This window comes from Fukomys damarensis, unplaced genomic scaffold (genome assembly GCF_012274545.1).
Source record: "Fukomys damarensis isolate Sample0158 unplaced genomic scaffold, DMR_v1.0_HiC HiC_scaffold_26, whole genome shotgun sequence".
NCBI lineage: Eukaryota > Metazoa > Chordata > Mammalia > Rodentia > Bathyergidae > Fukomys > Fukomys damarensis.
In genome coordinates, this window is record NW_022900938.1 from 28,551,790 (window position 1) to 28,568,510 (window position 16,721).

The 16,721-nt window shown below is 32.2% G+C and overlaps 1 protein-coding gene across 9 annotated transcripts in view; it reads left to right on the plus strand.

Moving 5' to 3' along the window:
- LOC104850109 (sodium channel protein type 1 subunit alpha) overlaps positions 1-16,721 on the plus strand; it is a 150,405-nt gene that overhangs the window by 118,929 nt on the left and 14,755 nt on the right. For all 9 annotated transcript variants that reach the window (XM_010606896.3, XM_010606895.1, XM_010606901.1 and 6 more), the window contains 5 exons: positions 1,357-1,477; positions 3,219-3,373; positions 5,012-5,185; positions 7,825-7,947; positions 14,818-15,099. In XM_010606896.3, coding sequence (XP_010605198.1) covers positions 1,357-1,477; positions 3,219-3,373; positions 5,012-5,185; positions 7,825-7,947; positions 14,818-15,099 — 855 coding nt within the window. The remainder of the gene's footprint in view (positions 1-1,356; positions 1,478-3,218; positions 3,374-5,011; positions 5,186-7,824; positions 7,948-14,817; positions 15,100-16,721) is intronic.

The window sequence follows — 16,721 nt, forward strand, 5'->3', positions numbered from 1 at the left end:
GTACTGTGCTATTTTTATCACTGTAGCTTTGTAATATAAACTTGAAATCATGGATTGTGATACCTCCTCCTTCATTCACACTTATTATCAAGAATTGCTTTTGTTATTCTGGATCTTTTATGTTTCCATATGAGTTTTAGGATTGTTTTCTTTAGTTCTCTTAGGAATTTTGTTAGCATTTTTATTGGGATTGCATTAAATCTAAATATCAGTTTTGTGAGTGTAGTACAAAAAGTACCGTGTCTATTCTAATCATTAGCAAATACTCAACATTTTACACACCGTTCGTGTTCAAGAAATAATAGTCATTAATTAATCTTATCAAAACTTCAAAGACTAGAACATTTATGATTTGGTCCTACCCTACTGGGTAGTTTGATATTTTCTGTTATTTATACCATATTTGTCTACTGAGAACTCTAAGAGAGAGCTGGGCCAGAGACTGTAGCCCTCCAATATAATCCTAATATTTTGAGAGCTAAGGCAGGGGAATTATTTGAACCCAAGAGTTCCACATAGTGAGACCTGATATCAAAAAGAAAGAAAAGGAAAACAAAAAGAAAACTTGGTCACATTATTGTTGTCAGAATGTAAGGCACGTTGTCACTTAGCTGGGCTTCTTCCTTTTAGCTTCACAAGGCATGCGATCATAGCAGATTTCCACTGAGGGGGAAAGCTAGGTTTTCTCACAAGTTATTTATTGATCATATTTGCAGCACTTCAGGATCTAAAATATTTGCCAGAAATCCAAACTCTTTATTGAATATGTCTGTTATTTGATTATTCATATATTTCAACCTATTGTATAACAACTTTGCTTCAACCAGCACTTGGAATGTTAGCACATTCATGATAAATAATGCTGAACACCCTAACTATGAACATCAGTAATATGAGTTAAAGCAATGAATAATATTTGCTCACAAGCATGACACTGTTAAGGAAATATATACAGTCAAACATTAAAATACAGAATAACCTAGTGACTTTATTTTCCTCTAAGGTAGGAAATCTATTCCTCTCTCTGTCCTCCTATCCCTTTACTTTTTTCCTCCTCTGCCCCTTCCTCATCCGCCTCAGCCTCTCCTTCTCTAACCCACAGAACAGAGCTCTCCTCAACCCGTGTGACCAATAGCCATTTCTAACATCGCAACACAGCAATCTGATTTCACACTTACATGGGAATTCACAATACACACAATTTTTCTTAATTCTCATTTATTTTCATTTAAAGTTACAATCCTTATACCTAAGGATAGTACAAAATAAATCCATAGGAATAATTCTTTCTTGGAAGGCCACTTACTACAGAGATCAAATGAAAGGGGTTTCCTTTTGTGCCCATTTCATGAACAGAAACTTAATGAAAGCAGTAGCTCATCAGAAGGTAGCACTGTGGACATTGGTGCACCTGCAGAAGAACAGCCTGTCATGGAGCCTGAAGAGACCCTTGAGCCGGAAGCCTGTTTCACAGAAGGTAAAGATAAAAATCTTCATGTTAATCTTTCATTTTTTTGAGAGCATTTCTTTTAGCTTTTGGCCATCCAAAATGGATCACATAGTATAGAACTTGATGGTAGATCTATTTTCCATTACCTCTAGTGTGTTGACAGATAAAGAAGATACTTCAGTTATTTCTGTCCATTATGTAGAAGGGTTCTTGAATGTGGAGAAACATATTCTAATTTAATCAATTTAGTGACTAATTTAAGTGAACAAGCATCTTAAATACTTCTCGAAATTCTCTTACACTTTATGTTTGCTGGGTAGGGTGGTGTACTCCGGTCATCCCAGCCTTTGGGAGGCTGAGGCAGAAGGATCGCCATGAGTCTGAGGCTAGCCTGGGCTACATAGTGAGTTCAAGGCCAGCCTGGACTACATAAGGAGACCCTGTTTTAAAAAAAAACAAAATGAAACAAAAACAAAAAATTGTCTTAAAAGTAATTTTCTGGCTATTAAAACTAAATGAACAGTAAATTCTAAAGTGCTTTTACTGTGAAAAGCATTTTTCAATGCATGTTGGAAGAAATGGAAATATGGACTGCCCTAGACACCTGATACCTTAACAGTACCTTGTTGAGTCTGGCACAATATGGGTGATTGATATAAGAAACACTTTTTCTCTTAGCTAGTATTTCCCATGGTCTGATCACCTTGGGAATTAGAATTTGGGAAATAGGAGTATATTTGCCTATTTCCTTTTTGGTATTACTTCCCTAATAGGCCTAAAATATCCACAGTTTACCATTATTCCCTTCATAAGTAGTAGACACCTCTCATGATCTTTCTTAAAATTACCTTTATCTGACTATGATAGCAGAGTTTCTTATTCTCTTGAACACCTATAATAAATGTATCCATTTTGAATCCCCCATATAGAATAAAGATGATTCTCCACTTTTAAACAGTGACATTTTTCCATCGTTCTTTTCTTAGTTCCTTCCTTATTTCTTTCCCTCTCCCCTTCTTCCATTTCTTCTTCTTAAAACATATTTGTTTTATTTTTCCTTCTTGCCTTGAAGCAGGGCTCTTCTGCTCAAATCTTCTATTGAAAACTGAAACATAACATTCTTGGGGAGTGAGCAGATGTGGTATATTGTTTTTCTGTATCTTCCATGGTGCTTACCAAAGCATCCAGAGATACCTGTGGGTTTAATTCTGCAGAGGGTAAGTGAAAGAATGGTGACCGAGGCAATGACCAAGTGTGACCATGCAAATCACATGTTAGTGAACTAAATTAATTTTGAAAAATGTATGAGTCCTTCTAGAAGCACCACAAGAAAATCACCAGACCCAGAACTATTCGGAAAGAACCACATTATTGCTTATGTCCTCTTTAAACAGGTAATTTTCTTTATTAGTATTAGTTTCCATTTTCAAGTCTTCTTTTAGAGTGACTTCAATAGAGTCCGATAAGATAATAAAGCCAAGCTCTCTACATTCTCTTGTAATTCACAATGCTTTCTTTCTTGGACAGTAACACTGTGAGGCAGAAAATGCAAGTGTTTTTAGCCAGGGAACACTTTAAAGTAGTTGAGAACTTTTTACACCTTCACACAGCTAATAAATGCTCTCCTACTGCTCCAGGCTTCGGAGATTTATCTTAGAAAGATACCGATGACAATAATAGTGGAAAGAGGAAATAGCAACTTGCCAGGAAGTATTATGCAAATCATGGAGTTACGTTGTGTTCTCTTATTTGAACATTATAATTGCAGGCTGTGTACAAAGGTTCAAGTGCTGTCAAATCAGTGTGGAGGAAGGGAAAGGAAAACAGTGGTGGAACCTGCGAAGAACATGCTTCCGAATAGTGGAACATAATTGGTTTGAGACCTTCATTGTTTTCATGATTCTTCTTAGTAGTGGTGCTCTGGTGAGTGACTTTTAAGCAAAGGTGCAGCCATACACGTTTTTTAGTATCTTTTAATAGTGATGATATAACTATTCCATTGTCTTTGCATCCAATGTATTTTAATAAGGTCATCTTTTATCTTCCATAGCAAATACTTAATGTATAACTACGTATTTTTGCAGTTACTTTTATAATATTTTATTTATACTTATTTATGATTTTATTTATAAGTATACCATAAAAATTGCCCCCAAATTTATTCATTCAAAGTATATGAGTATTCAATTACTCTGAAAAAAAGTATGGGAACCACAGTATCGTTTATATAATTGCTGTGATTGGAAATATATATCCTCTGAGTTCTAATGAATTTGTGAATAGTGTTATTATTATTATCTCTTTATTGGCAGGCAGTATGTCCTCAGGGGCCACTTTGCTGTCTCTTTCCAATTGTATTCACTGTTCTTTTTCTACTTGGGAAACAGTGAATGATGGTAACAATAAATATTGAGTAGCATGCTTAAGTGATGCATTTAAGGATCACTTTATATAAGAAGGTGTTCATTTCATCAAAAACCATTGATATACGTGTAGATATAGATACATATGCTTTAGAAAAATATAACATTGTAGAAAAACAATGAAATAAAGGAAGCATGTAAGCTGATAGATGATAGATTGATAGATATGATATTATAAAAAGCCTACCACATTAAAATATAATTGCTTCCAAGTTTCTTTAGAGGCTTATAATTCTAACATAGTCCTATACCTTCCTGCAGATTTGTCTCACGAAGTAAACTTTCCTCGTATGCCACTTTAGACAAGAACTGTTTTTAATCTTTGAAAGGAATATATACTTAGAAGTAAAATACCAAGAGGCTTATACTAGAAGAATTCATATTAACACCTCAATAAAAAGTGTGTCATTTAAGCATTATCACACATCATCTCTACTGAGAAATATAAACTATCAAATAAATGAAACAAAAAGCAGGTGGACCCAAAATTTGGTAGATTTGAGCACTCTAACAGTCAATCAACAATTTTTGCTTAACAAAACCATAAGTTTTTATTATTTTATTTCTTCTGGTAAGAAAAGGAAACAAAAAAATGAAACTAAATAAATCTGTAATCACAGATTGGGAAAGACACATTAGAATATGATATTGAGAAATATTTTCTGAACAAGTCAAATTAATTTGTTTTTACTTATTTCTTATTGTCATAGTAGCAATGGAGAGTATAATTTTCCTTTTTTGTTCATTCAGTTTATTAGTACTTCTTAGTTATACAATAAAGTTATGTTCATCATTGTGATCTTGTACCTTTACATGATATACCTTGGTTCTTATTTTTCCCCTTCCCCTTGCCCTCCCTTCACCCCCTCCACCTTTCCCTATTTATAAAGACTTTGTTTCCATTTTTTCCTTTTCTCATATTTTTTACTTTCCCTTCTTTCCTTTCCCCTACCTCTCCCACTTCCCCTACACCTTTAGACCTTTTCCTTTGAACACCTTTGAGAGTAACCAACAATAAACACTGGTCCTCTGCCCTCCTGACCTAATGAACCATCAGATGCACATACGATCCCCCCAAGTAAAGCTTATAGAATAGAACATTATTTGAAAGCTAAAATGTATAGTTTTCTCCTTACAGGCATTTGAAGATATATATATTGATCAACGAAAGACAATTAAGACTATGTTGGAATATGCTGACAAGGTTTTCACTTACATCTTCATTCTGGAAATGCTTCTAAAATGGGTGGCCTATGGATATCAGACATATTTCACCAATGCTTGGTGTTGGCTGGACTTCTTGATTGTTGATGTAGGTATCCTCCATACCTTTGACTTCTATTCAAAGGAGTTTATTTTATTTATACTTTAATTTTATGGTTGGCTTGTTTTTTGTCTTTTTGTTTTTGTTTTTGTTTTGTTTTCTTTTCTTTTTTTTGTACCAGAGATCAAACTTGGGTCCTTGCACTTACAAGGCAGGCTGTGGCACCACTGAGAGAAATCCCTGCCCCTATAATTTAATTTTAAAGTAGCAAATAGTTGATCATTATGTTGTAATGACAAGATAGTCATCCACAGAATGGTAGTGTGGTATTTGGGAGTCGTGACCTAATTTAGTAGTGATCTAAAATAGCACTGAGATGAGATATACTGTGGATATCTAGGACAAAATACAGAAGGGGAAAAAAAATCACAGCAACCAAAGGGTAAGGTGGTGAAATAGGGAATAGTAAACACATGTTGCTCAAATTGCTTATGTTGTAAATCAGACAGCCTGAAGTTTATGCTCCTGCCCTAGCAGCTATTGACTTTATGCCACTAATTAATCACCAACCAATCATTATATTATTTGCACACTGCTGAAGGAACTCAATAAACACTGAAGGTGGTGGCTACTACTACACTTTTTAAAATTATCTTTGATCTTTTAGAAGTTTTTAAAAGATATATATATAAAGAATGGACTATACAGATATAATATATAATTCCATTATTTAAGTAAGGTATGCATAAGTGTTGGGAAAGACGTGCATCTACTTTATACCAGGAAGGGAGTTTTCCTATATTGTAAACTAAATTTTCAACAAGACTATATACCAGATAGCCCTTTATAGAATCTGTACACCCAATAATTAATACTTCATTTTCCCTAAAGTAAGTAACTAATTTCAGCATATATTAAAGCTTAACATCATCTCTCCTGTTGTCCTCTTGACATAAATTTAACTTTAGAATACTATGCAAAATAAGATAGTTTCATAGGCAACATTGTTACCCTAAAGGGACCTAATCCAGTAGGATTATGAAGATTTCTTATTGAATACGAAAGCTCAGTTATGCATGCATTTGATCTCTGATTTTCAAGCATGGACAGGTGAAAACTATCTTAAAGGCTTAAAAATATCATTAAAAATAAGTGAATTGAGAGAAAACTCAAAAGAAAAGTTGCTTCATCCTATCAAAAAAGTGGGAGAGAGTCTTTAATACTGAGGCTTTAAGCATTAGAAATTCACAATAGGGCCAGGGATTTAGCTCAGTGGTGCTGTCAACTGCCTTGCAAGTGCAAGGTCCTGAGTTCAATCCCCTACACTCCCCCCAAATGAAGAAATTATGTGATATTTTTATTTCTCATATTTTAATACTAGATTTAAATCTAAACATAAATTAACTTTTTTGAAATTTACTGAGATTAGCTTTCTATTTTACTTATTACATTTGTAACACTTTGGCGAAATATAAATTTATTTATTATTACAATTTCATTTTAATAGACATTTATCAACTATTTTGGAATAATTCCACTGAGAATTATGTACTCCTATAATAATAATACTTTTCAATATTCTGATTTAATTATCTTATTGGGAATTAGTGTAGCCTTTTGAAAAAAAGACAAAAATAATTATAGCATATCTCAAATAGTGTACAAAGTATATTGAGAATGAGAAAATGGAAAATTTTGCAAAACTAATGATCACTGTATGTAGAAATCTATAATACCAACCACTTGCAAAATAAATTGTAATTGTACTTTGACTGACATTTTGGCTCTTCCTCTTTGTAGAAAATTACATGCCTGAAGTTTATTCTTTAGTCTTTGCATATTTCATTTAAGTAACATAAATCTATTGCTTTATTTTTTTGGTAAATAGTCACTAAATAGCCAATTGGAACTAAATAATATAACCTGGAATCAGGTATTATAGTAGATGACGTAACTTACCGTATCAAATGTTGAAGATATTTCACGACAAAATTAGTTTATTAGGTCAATTATTTACATAGAAATGAAACAAGAAAAAAATGTATTAGCTTGATAAAAATGTCACTTTCAAAACTGTTATACTATGTTAATTTCTGAAAATATCAATTAGCTGAATATACTAATTTAGGGTAGAGATTTCTTGCTTTTTCTAGTACAACAGTAGTTTTTGTATTTTCAAATTAGGCATAGACAAGGCCCTAAATAGAGCACAAATAATAAACCAGTAAGGAGTGACATTTTCTTCCAGCTGGATTCCTCTCATCATTGTCATTATCATTATTACTACTATTATTTTGGGGTGCTGGCGACTCAATCCAGGCCTTTATACATGCTAAGCATGTACTATACAACTAAACTATGCCCCAGTTTCTATTTTATTCGATTTTAATTTCATTTTTAGCTAATTGTTCAACTCATTTGTATTTGTTGAGCAATTCATAAATTACATGATATTTAAGGTTGTTGAATTAGTTCTTAAAATCACTTTCTCTAGTTTTAAATTAATGTGTTAAAAAAAACGTTCTTTGAATCAAACTAAAAATATTTCCTTATAAATTTTAAAGGGTTTACTGAGAAGTGTCCAGTAGTTTATCTTCTGAATAATTACAAATGACTTTATTTGTTGTATCACAGAGTAACGACTAACTGAAAGACAATTCATTGCACATTATTCTTTGTTTTTGCAGGTTTCATTGGTCAGCTTAACAGCAAATGCCTTGGGTTACTCAGAACTTGGTGCCATCAAATCCCTCAGGACACTGAGAGCTCTGAGACCTCTAAGAGCTTTATCACGATTTGAAGGGATGAGGGTAAGGAAAATGAAAAACTTGAAGTATTGTATGTAGCCAAAATTAGACTCAATTTAGTTTAGAAAAGGGGAAACATATGCATGCAAAAGGAATGGCAAATCTTTGCAAAATTGCTACTTTATCCTCTGTTGCATATTTACTTTTAGGTAATATGCAAGAGAATTTAGTCCTCTATTAAAATGATATAATATCATTTATTTGCTGTGTTCATTAAAATGACTTTATTTCCTAATCTGTCTTGGGAGTTTCCTTAGAATCCTATATACAAAAAAATCAGATGTGCCATTAAAGTATTATATGTAACAATATAATAATTATCTAACATGAATTCTGCATCATAGACTTGTCCTTTGTGATGATCCATCTGTACTTACTGAGTTTTATTAAAAATAATTTAAATCACACATGTACTTAATGAGTGTAAAGGGAAAATATTGAGTTGTCAAAAATTTTTGTCTTCATAATGCCAAAGTTTAAATTATTTGAACATACTGAAGGGCAGATATTATGTATTAACTGCATATTAAACTTTGCAGATAGTTATTTAATATAACCTCATTTTGTGACAGTATTAATCTTCTTAATATATATAATAACAATGCTAATTTAAATATTAAATATTATCTGACACAATTTTATCGTAGTAAAGTAGATTCTTTATAATAAAGTCCTATAAATAAAATATATATTTTTAACTCATTTATATAAATGATTTATAAGTTAAGCCCAATTTAAATATCATTTATCACACATTTTTTATTAGCCCTTTTAAGGAAATATTAAACTTGTCCACAATTCATAACAAACATTAAACTTGTTCACAATTCATAACAAATTTTAAAATTTCCCCTTATTGATTTTATATTCCACAACTTTTTGAAAACATGAATCATTAATATAGAAAATATATAATGTAAAAAATTTAATTTTGTTTTTTAAGGGCAAAGGTTACTTTTATCTAGACAAAGCTGCTAAGTCCAACATAAAAATGTTGTTTTGCTACCTGTCATTCAGTTATGTTTGCCAGCTGTATTATTAACTTCTTTTTGCATTTTTTACAGCCTTATATCCCTTTCTCAATTAAATTTATTTAAAGTGTCACCTTTTAAAAACACAAGACTTATTTTCTCTTTTCCAACACATATTAAAACATTTTTCTCATTAGAAACAATCCAAGACAATTTAATAACACAATTAGTTGTTTATTTCTCACAGAGATCTTCACATATTCATTAAAATACTGCTGGAAACGTTTTTTCAAAATATATAAAAATTAAATTTGTTTTACAATTAAATGTCACTCATTTCACAGTAGCAGTTTCAGTTCTCAAGAAAGTTATCGTTTTCATACATTCTACTTGAAAACGTGTTTCCTGAATGAAAATAATACATTTTAAAAGGTTTCCAAAATCTGGCATTGTTAAATATTTGAAGTTGCAATTCAATTTTGACCTCTCAGAAATTTACTGATTCTGTGAGTAAATGGTTATTTGAATATAAACCACTCTGTGTCCATAGAAGGTCAGTCTTGTTGGTCTAGTTTTACTTTTTTACTGAAATGACCTTATCTGTAATTATTATCCAGTAATGCTTTACATAAAAAGAGGTTAATTTCCAAATCCTGGAATTTAAAAAACATAAACTCCTTGTGGATGATAAACCAGTCATTTAAATGACCAGATTTACGAATATGGCTGCTTGCCAAATGATATCATACATTAATCATACCACACTAAAATTACTGAGCTCTTCAACACTTCTTTGGCATTATGAAGTCAAAATTACCTCATTATTGATTATGTTATTTGTGTTTCTGGCATTTAATCACAAATATTGATGAGGTTAGATATAATAATGATTATTATAATTAGGAAATGAGATTTCATATATTCAGAAACTCTCATTTAATTCTTCTCCCTAGTGGTATAAAATCTCAGTATCTCTGTTAAAGTATAAAACAGGCACTCATTTTAATTTTCTTTTTCTGTCACTTTTTCAAAGCATGCGCTTTTGTGCAGCACAACCGAACACAGCATGCTGTATAGTGTTTTATAAGAAGTTACAAAGTGCTAAATAAATTATCATCACGTTGCAGTTTGTGTTTTGCATGCTTTCTGCACATTTCTGGCTGACAGCTTTTGAACATTTATTGTATTTCAAATTTCCAGTCCAAATTTTTCAACCCATAAAATTGAACTGAGTGAATTGATGTCGTGAATACCTAGGATAAAATAAAATTTGTATTTAAATTTGTATTTTTAATTTCCTAATCTAGGAAATCTTAAATACTTTTTCAAAAGAACTCAAGTCTTAATTGAAAGGGAAACAGAGAGCATCATATACAAAAGTAACACCAAATGTTCTGTCATATCAGATTTCTAACTATTAACAAACTATATATTTTTATTTTGTATAGGATAATCTTGCTCCAACTTGGATGGGGTGGAGCGCTGGTTCCTCCCCTCAGCCCTTTATTATGGGTACTGTATTACCCCTTTTGCTACCTTTAATCCTTGCACTGTGACTTATGTGTAGTGGGATGAGGGCGGGACTGGGGAGGGATGATGGAACCACAGTACGGACAATATAGTATTTACTTCTGAATCCACTATTTTCAATTGTTTTAAATTTCTCTTTTAAAAGATACCTTAGTGAGTTTTTAACCTTTTGTGGATTTTTAACCCCTACGGTTCATATATTATTAAGTTTCACTGAATATGATGTATTTATGTGTTTATTGAGTTATCCATTGATGGGAGATTATTTGGTGTGGGTAGGGGACCCTGATATAGGATGATTGTATGAAAAATAATTAACTTGTCAAACTAATGATACTGTTTAAAGCATACATCCCTTGCTTTTAGTACTTTTGCCTGGGTCCTAGAAATGGCCAGCTGCAAACCAAAAGTGAACTATTAATATGCTTGAGCAGGTGCTAATGTGTGATATTCCAGGTTTCATAAGACTGTTATTGGTTGTGACCATTCTCATTTTCATTTTGGTGTAAATTTGTAGGGTTGTTCTCAAAATGTAACAAGGCAAAAGAATATTCAGTTGAATAAGTACAAATGATGTGGATTTTAAATGGGGGAAAATTCAAAAAAGTCCATTTATTTGAATTATACAAAATAGAAGCTTCATTTATAAATAAAGCAGAAAACACCCTTATAAATATTAAGATAGAAATAAATGTGTAAACTCACTTCTTAGAATAAGTCACTCTAAACTAATTTCTGTGGATCTTAGAAGATATAATGAAAACAAAAATTAAAATAAATGTATTTTGATCTTGACATTTTAGCAATACTGTGCAAAAAGAAAAAATTTTGAAGAGGAGAAAATGATGGAATTTTTGTTTGGATAATTGATTTCTCTTATCCTTCAAAAATAATTACCTTAAGGGCCGGGAATTTAGCTCAGTGGTGCCACTGCCTGTCTCACAAGCACAAGGTCCTGAGTTCAATCCCTGGCACCAAATAATAATAATAATAATTACCTTAAGTAAAACACACCACAGAAATTTAATTGTTAGATTAAAAATATTTTATTCTTCTCCATACTCAAAAGATATGATTTCTACTTTACCTACTTTTAATTTTGTAGTTTTCTTGGATTTATTTAGAGCAGCATTAAAAATCATGATATTGATTTGAAGTTCAAAAACAGTTCATTCAGGGGACCTTTCTAAATACATCAGAATTCCTAACACTAATGTACCACTTAATTGTCGGTTCCTCATTGCATGTTGATTTAATCAAAAAGTACAGATAATGAACCAGAGATAGAACGTTTCTGTAAGAGCTGGTTATGCAGGACTAGAGAAATTCTATTTGATGATGTTTTGCAAGAAGCTTGTGAGAGGATATAGTATTAATCATTATGATTGTTCCTTTCTTAGATATCTCCTTTTATGTAAAAGTCTCAGATTGTTCCTTCCAGTTTATTCTGTCTAATTCTACAATCCCCGCATGGGAACCAATTATCTTTTCCCTAGAGACTAAAAAGAGTTAATACATTTCCTTCTCTGCTGAAGGAAGGCATGGATCAGGCTCTTGGGAAAAAGTATCCTTTCTATGATCCTTTGCTGTTTAATGTAAGATCTTAAATATGAATAGACCTTTGTATAGTAAATTCCCCAGTACTATGGCAAATATTTTAAGTATTTTTTTCTTTACCTTAGTAAAATAGACCTTATCATGGGACAAAGTACTTGCCACCTTTGCATGTCAAATCCTGAACTGTGTAACTTCAGAGTGCTTGCTTGTGTAACAAATTCCATAATTAGAGTCTATTTTAACTCAAAACTAGTCCCTGTTTCAAAGGAAATGTCTCAGGTTTATTGTCTTGCCCAAACTTTTTCTTGTGCTTGGTTCTTAAATTATTATTTTCTCATATTCAGAAATAAGAGTTAAAACTTCAACTTTGACAATAAATACCAGGCTAACCTTATTTCATTCACTGATTCAATCTTTTTTTTTTTTCAAGAAGCTTTTTGTCACATTCTTACATTCAAAGCCCTCAAAGCTTTGGAGGAGTCACATGTAGTTTTGCATCTTGTATATTTTTAAAAGCTTATAATCTGTTATGAACACAAGAATATAATTAACCGTACTACAGAGAAATCACCAGCTAGGAAGGAATTGTCTTAAGACAACTAATGAGGTAGACTGGGAGAGCAAGAGGTGCTACTTATATTCTACTTTCAGAGCTTACCTCATTCTTCATCTTTCTCATTTGCCAAAAGAGATCATGCCAAATCATCTCTATAGTTTAGTAAAGTACTAGACTTCTGACTCTTGAATTCAAAGGAGAAAACTCATATTTATGCTGGAGGCTAAACTAGGGGGTGAGGTGAACATCCACGAAAGAAGTGCTTCTACGTATGAAAGCCTTTCAAATGAGAGAGAACTTCGGAAAGCAAGGTGGTGGTGGACAGGAATTTCAAAGGAAATAGCTTTTCAATTCTCTGCAATTATATTAGCGTACGGTAACTCTATTAGTTGGAGTGGCACAAAGTGTAAGTGGCCGAAAGTTGAAACTAGAAATGCAGACCGTGGAGTGCTATTCAAACCAAGGTACAGAAAGTATTTGGTAATCACTAGAAACCATTAAATGATTGTAAAATGGGACTTGAGGAAGATTAACTCATCTTACATGTATTGAAGGGAGAAAGGATAGTCTGACAAGAGTGTAGGGATGAAGTAACGAAGTACAGACAAGGACGGGGACAAGGACAATGGAGAAGTGACAAAGATGGGAAAGATTTTGAAGAAAGAAGTGAAAGACTTACAGAATGTTGTGAAAAAAAGTTCAAGAAATGGGTATAATCATTGCTCAGCTTATTCTATAAAACGGGTGTTGATGGGGAAAATAATACATTGAAATTCATACTCTATATCCACATAACAGAAACAACATTTAAATCTGGATGGTACACAAAATATTCAGAGAAAGAATAACTTGATTTTAGCTCTCAAATATCAAATTCAAAGAATCTAAGCATCCATGTATTTTAAATTATCTACGTATAAAGTAAGGGCTTATTCTGTCAATTTATTAAGCTAAACAGTAAAATTCAATACGATTTGTCAGTTTGGTAGGCTACATAGACCACATCATCCGGTTCTGCCTGGGTTACACAAGCTCAATTAAATTTTTAATGTTCATTTTCCATCTTTATCATTGCCGGTTTCATTATTCCTTTGGGCTCACTTTATCACACCTTTTTGTGTCCCTAGGCTTAAAGATCTTTACAGATTTCAACAAAGCCTCAAAAGTGTAACGATTTAGTTCTTATAGTATTTTTCAAGCAATCAGAATCTTTGTTCTAAAAACAAACTGGCATCACAAGCCAAATAGAAGATATTTTGGTGCCTATCTTTTACTTTGAATCAGATTGACAAAAATAAAAGAGGTATATAGGTAGAATTAATCTTAGGTATTAATGTCCAAGTTTGAAAAATCATCTGCCATTTACAAGTATTTTAGGGTCTGCCCTTATGTTCCCTCTTGGCTCTCTATGTGCACCTCCAGGGGGACTGCAAATGAGGAAGCAAAGACAACAGTCCTTTCAAATATGAAAATTCGCATTTTTCATTTGTGATCTAGAAATAAGGGGTTTGGATAGGAAACCAGTGGGCGATTTCACACAGAACTTCATGAAATCATATCAGATTTGATAATTATGTATGGCGTACCTCTTTTTCTTATTTTTCCTAAGAAACTGATTTGTATTATGTTTCATTTAAAATAAGTTTATTGAATTAAACTCAGTAAATGAAACAACTGATATGACTGGAGCTTGAAATAAACGATGTGATGATCCAATGAAATACATAATGCTAAATTGTCTTGCTTCTTATGCAAAAATTATTAGTCATAGCAATGCATGAATAATTAAGGCCAAATTATATTAGGTATTTAATAACATTCTATATTTATACATCTGAGTTTTTCATTTATTTTAAAATATATTGGTCAAATCAACTCATGTTCAAATGTTTTAGTTCTGTTCTTTAATATACTGCCTTTTAAAAATGAGTTAATCTTCTGTATAGGATTTACTATTGCTCTTTTTTTCTAATAAAAAAAACACATATTCTGTCTTCATGAAGCAGCATATTCCTCTATTTTTTGCTTTTCCTTTGATATTTTAGTACTTCTTCCTTCTTCAAATTTCTTTTATTTTATATATTTGCTTTCCTACGTGTATTAAGAAAGAAAATATTTGTTTCTCTTACTCTGTTTTTAAATATCCTAAAGTTAGTTTTTATAGAAAAAATATAAAAATTAAAAATTATTAGGGGAAATGCCTTTTCTTTTTTAACCAACAAGAATTCTGACTTTTCTTTTTTTCCATTTGTGTATTAGGTGGTTGTGAATGCCCTTTTAGGAGCAATTCCATCCATCATGAATGTGCTTCTGGTTTGTCTTATATTCTGGCTAATTTTCAGCATCATGGGCGTAAATTTGTTTGCTGGCAAATTCTACCACTGTGTTAACACCACAACTGGTGACAAGTTTGAGATCACCGAAGTGAATAACCATTCTGATTGCCTGAGTCTAATAGAAAGAAATGAGACTGCCCGATGGAAAAATGTGAAAGTAAACTTTGATAATGTAGGATTTGGGTATCTCTCTTTGCTCCAAGTTGTAAGTGAACACTATTTTCTCTGAAAATATTTTATTGTTTGGAATAACAGCAAAGTACTAGCTATATGTTGTTTAGTTACTAATAGGAAAGTTTATAATATTTTTTCTAATTTTGATTTATTAGTACAACTTTGTGAGTCCAGAGGGGCAGAACTTCATTACATGTGCAGACATATTCATTCCTGGCCAGGTATTTCAGCTCCTTCCATAGGTCTGTTTTCTTTTTCTTTTTCTCCCTTTCCCCCCTTTTATTCTAGATTCCTTTAACTTTCCATGTGAACTAGTTGATAATTAAATCAATAACTTGGTTACTACTTTTTATATTGAAATTATACAGCTTGTTTCTCTGACAGATCCCCTTCCCCTAAACACACACACACACACACACACACACACACACACACACTTAACACATCTATTGGATTGTATCTAATTTATAGGAATTAACTGCCACTTAGTTATGTCATTTTAGATGGAGTTTGGGCAACGATAGGTCTCAAGATTACATTCTCATATTGAAATGGAATCACACCTGAGATTATCAGGGCACAGAAATGAACCGTAAACAATTGTCACTTCATCTCAAGTGACATTTCAGCATCGTTATTGGACTCTATTTTATCCTAAATGTCCCAAGTAGGTCTCTAAGATGGACTCTATTAAGAAAAATAATTTATAGCATAAAAACAAAAGGTGGCAATCTTTAAACATTTTCCTTTAATGCCACTTTTAGCTGCCACTGCAACACAACAAAGCAGTAAATGGAAACAGAATCCAGATTATTCAAATAATGTAAGAAAAATGCTGATATCTCCTGTCTGCTAAAAACTCACCTTATAAAGGTGCTTCTATACTTTCTTTAGGACAGAAATTATTTTTGTTATCAAGTTTATGTCTTTAGTTATTGAACCAGGAGACTAATCAAATGAAATTGCACTGGCCAAAATCCTCTGGCAATTTTCGGAGATGTCTTTATTGTGATTTCTTTACAAATTTTCCTCATCTTGTTGCTGGAAGTTCCTATTTTTTTTCTTGGGCATTTCTAACTCACTCTGAATGTCCATATATTTAAAACAGAGATAGAAAATCTAGCCAGAATGATTTCTTTAAATATTGTAGTAGACATATGATGACATTTCCCTTGCCATTTATCTTAACCCTTAACTAATAATCACACATATAAATGCCACTAAAGCATATCACTTCTTCCATAAAAGAATATTTTAAGCAATCCTTCAAAACACTAAGTGATTCTGAAAATGTAGAGTGAAAATTCTACACAAATGTCCAATACATCATGCTTCTGAAAAAGGCAACTCTAAAATCATGCTTAATTTTTGTCTTTATACAGAATTATTTCTCTGTTGGTTTGTTTTTCCATTGAGCTGTTTTCATGAAAACTTTTTACTACTCCTATACTGTGTGTAGATGGACTTTTTAAATCCATCTCCTGAGCCACTGACACTTTAACAGTTCTCTCTTTCATGAACAAATTATCTCTAGTTTCCACTTAAGAATCACAAGTTCCTTGAGCTGGGGATTTAGCTCAGTGGTTCTGCTGCCTGCCTTGTAAGTGCAAGGTCCCGGGTTTGATCACCGGTACCAAAAAGAAAAAAAAAAAA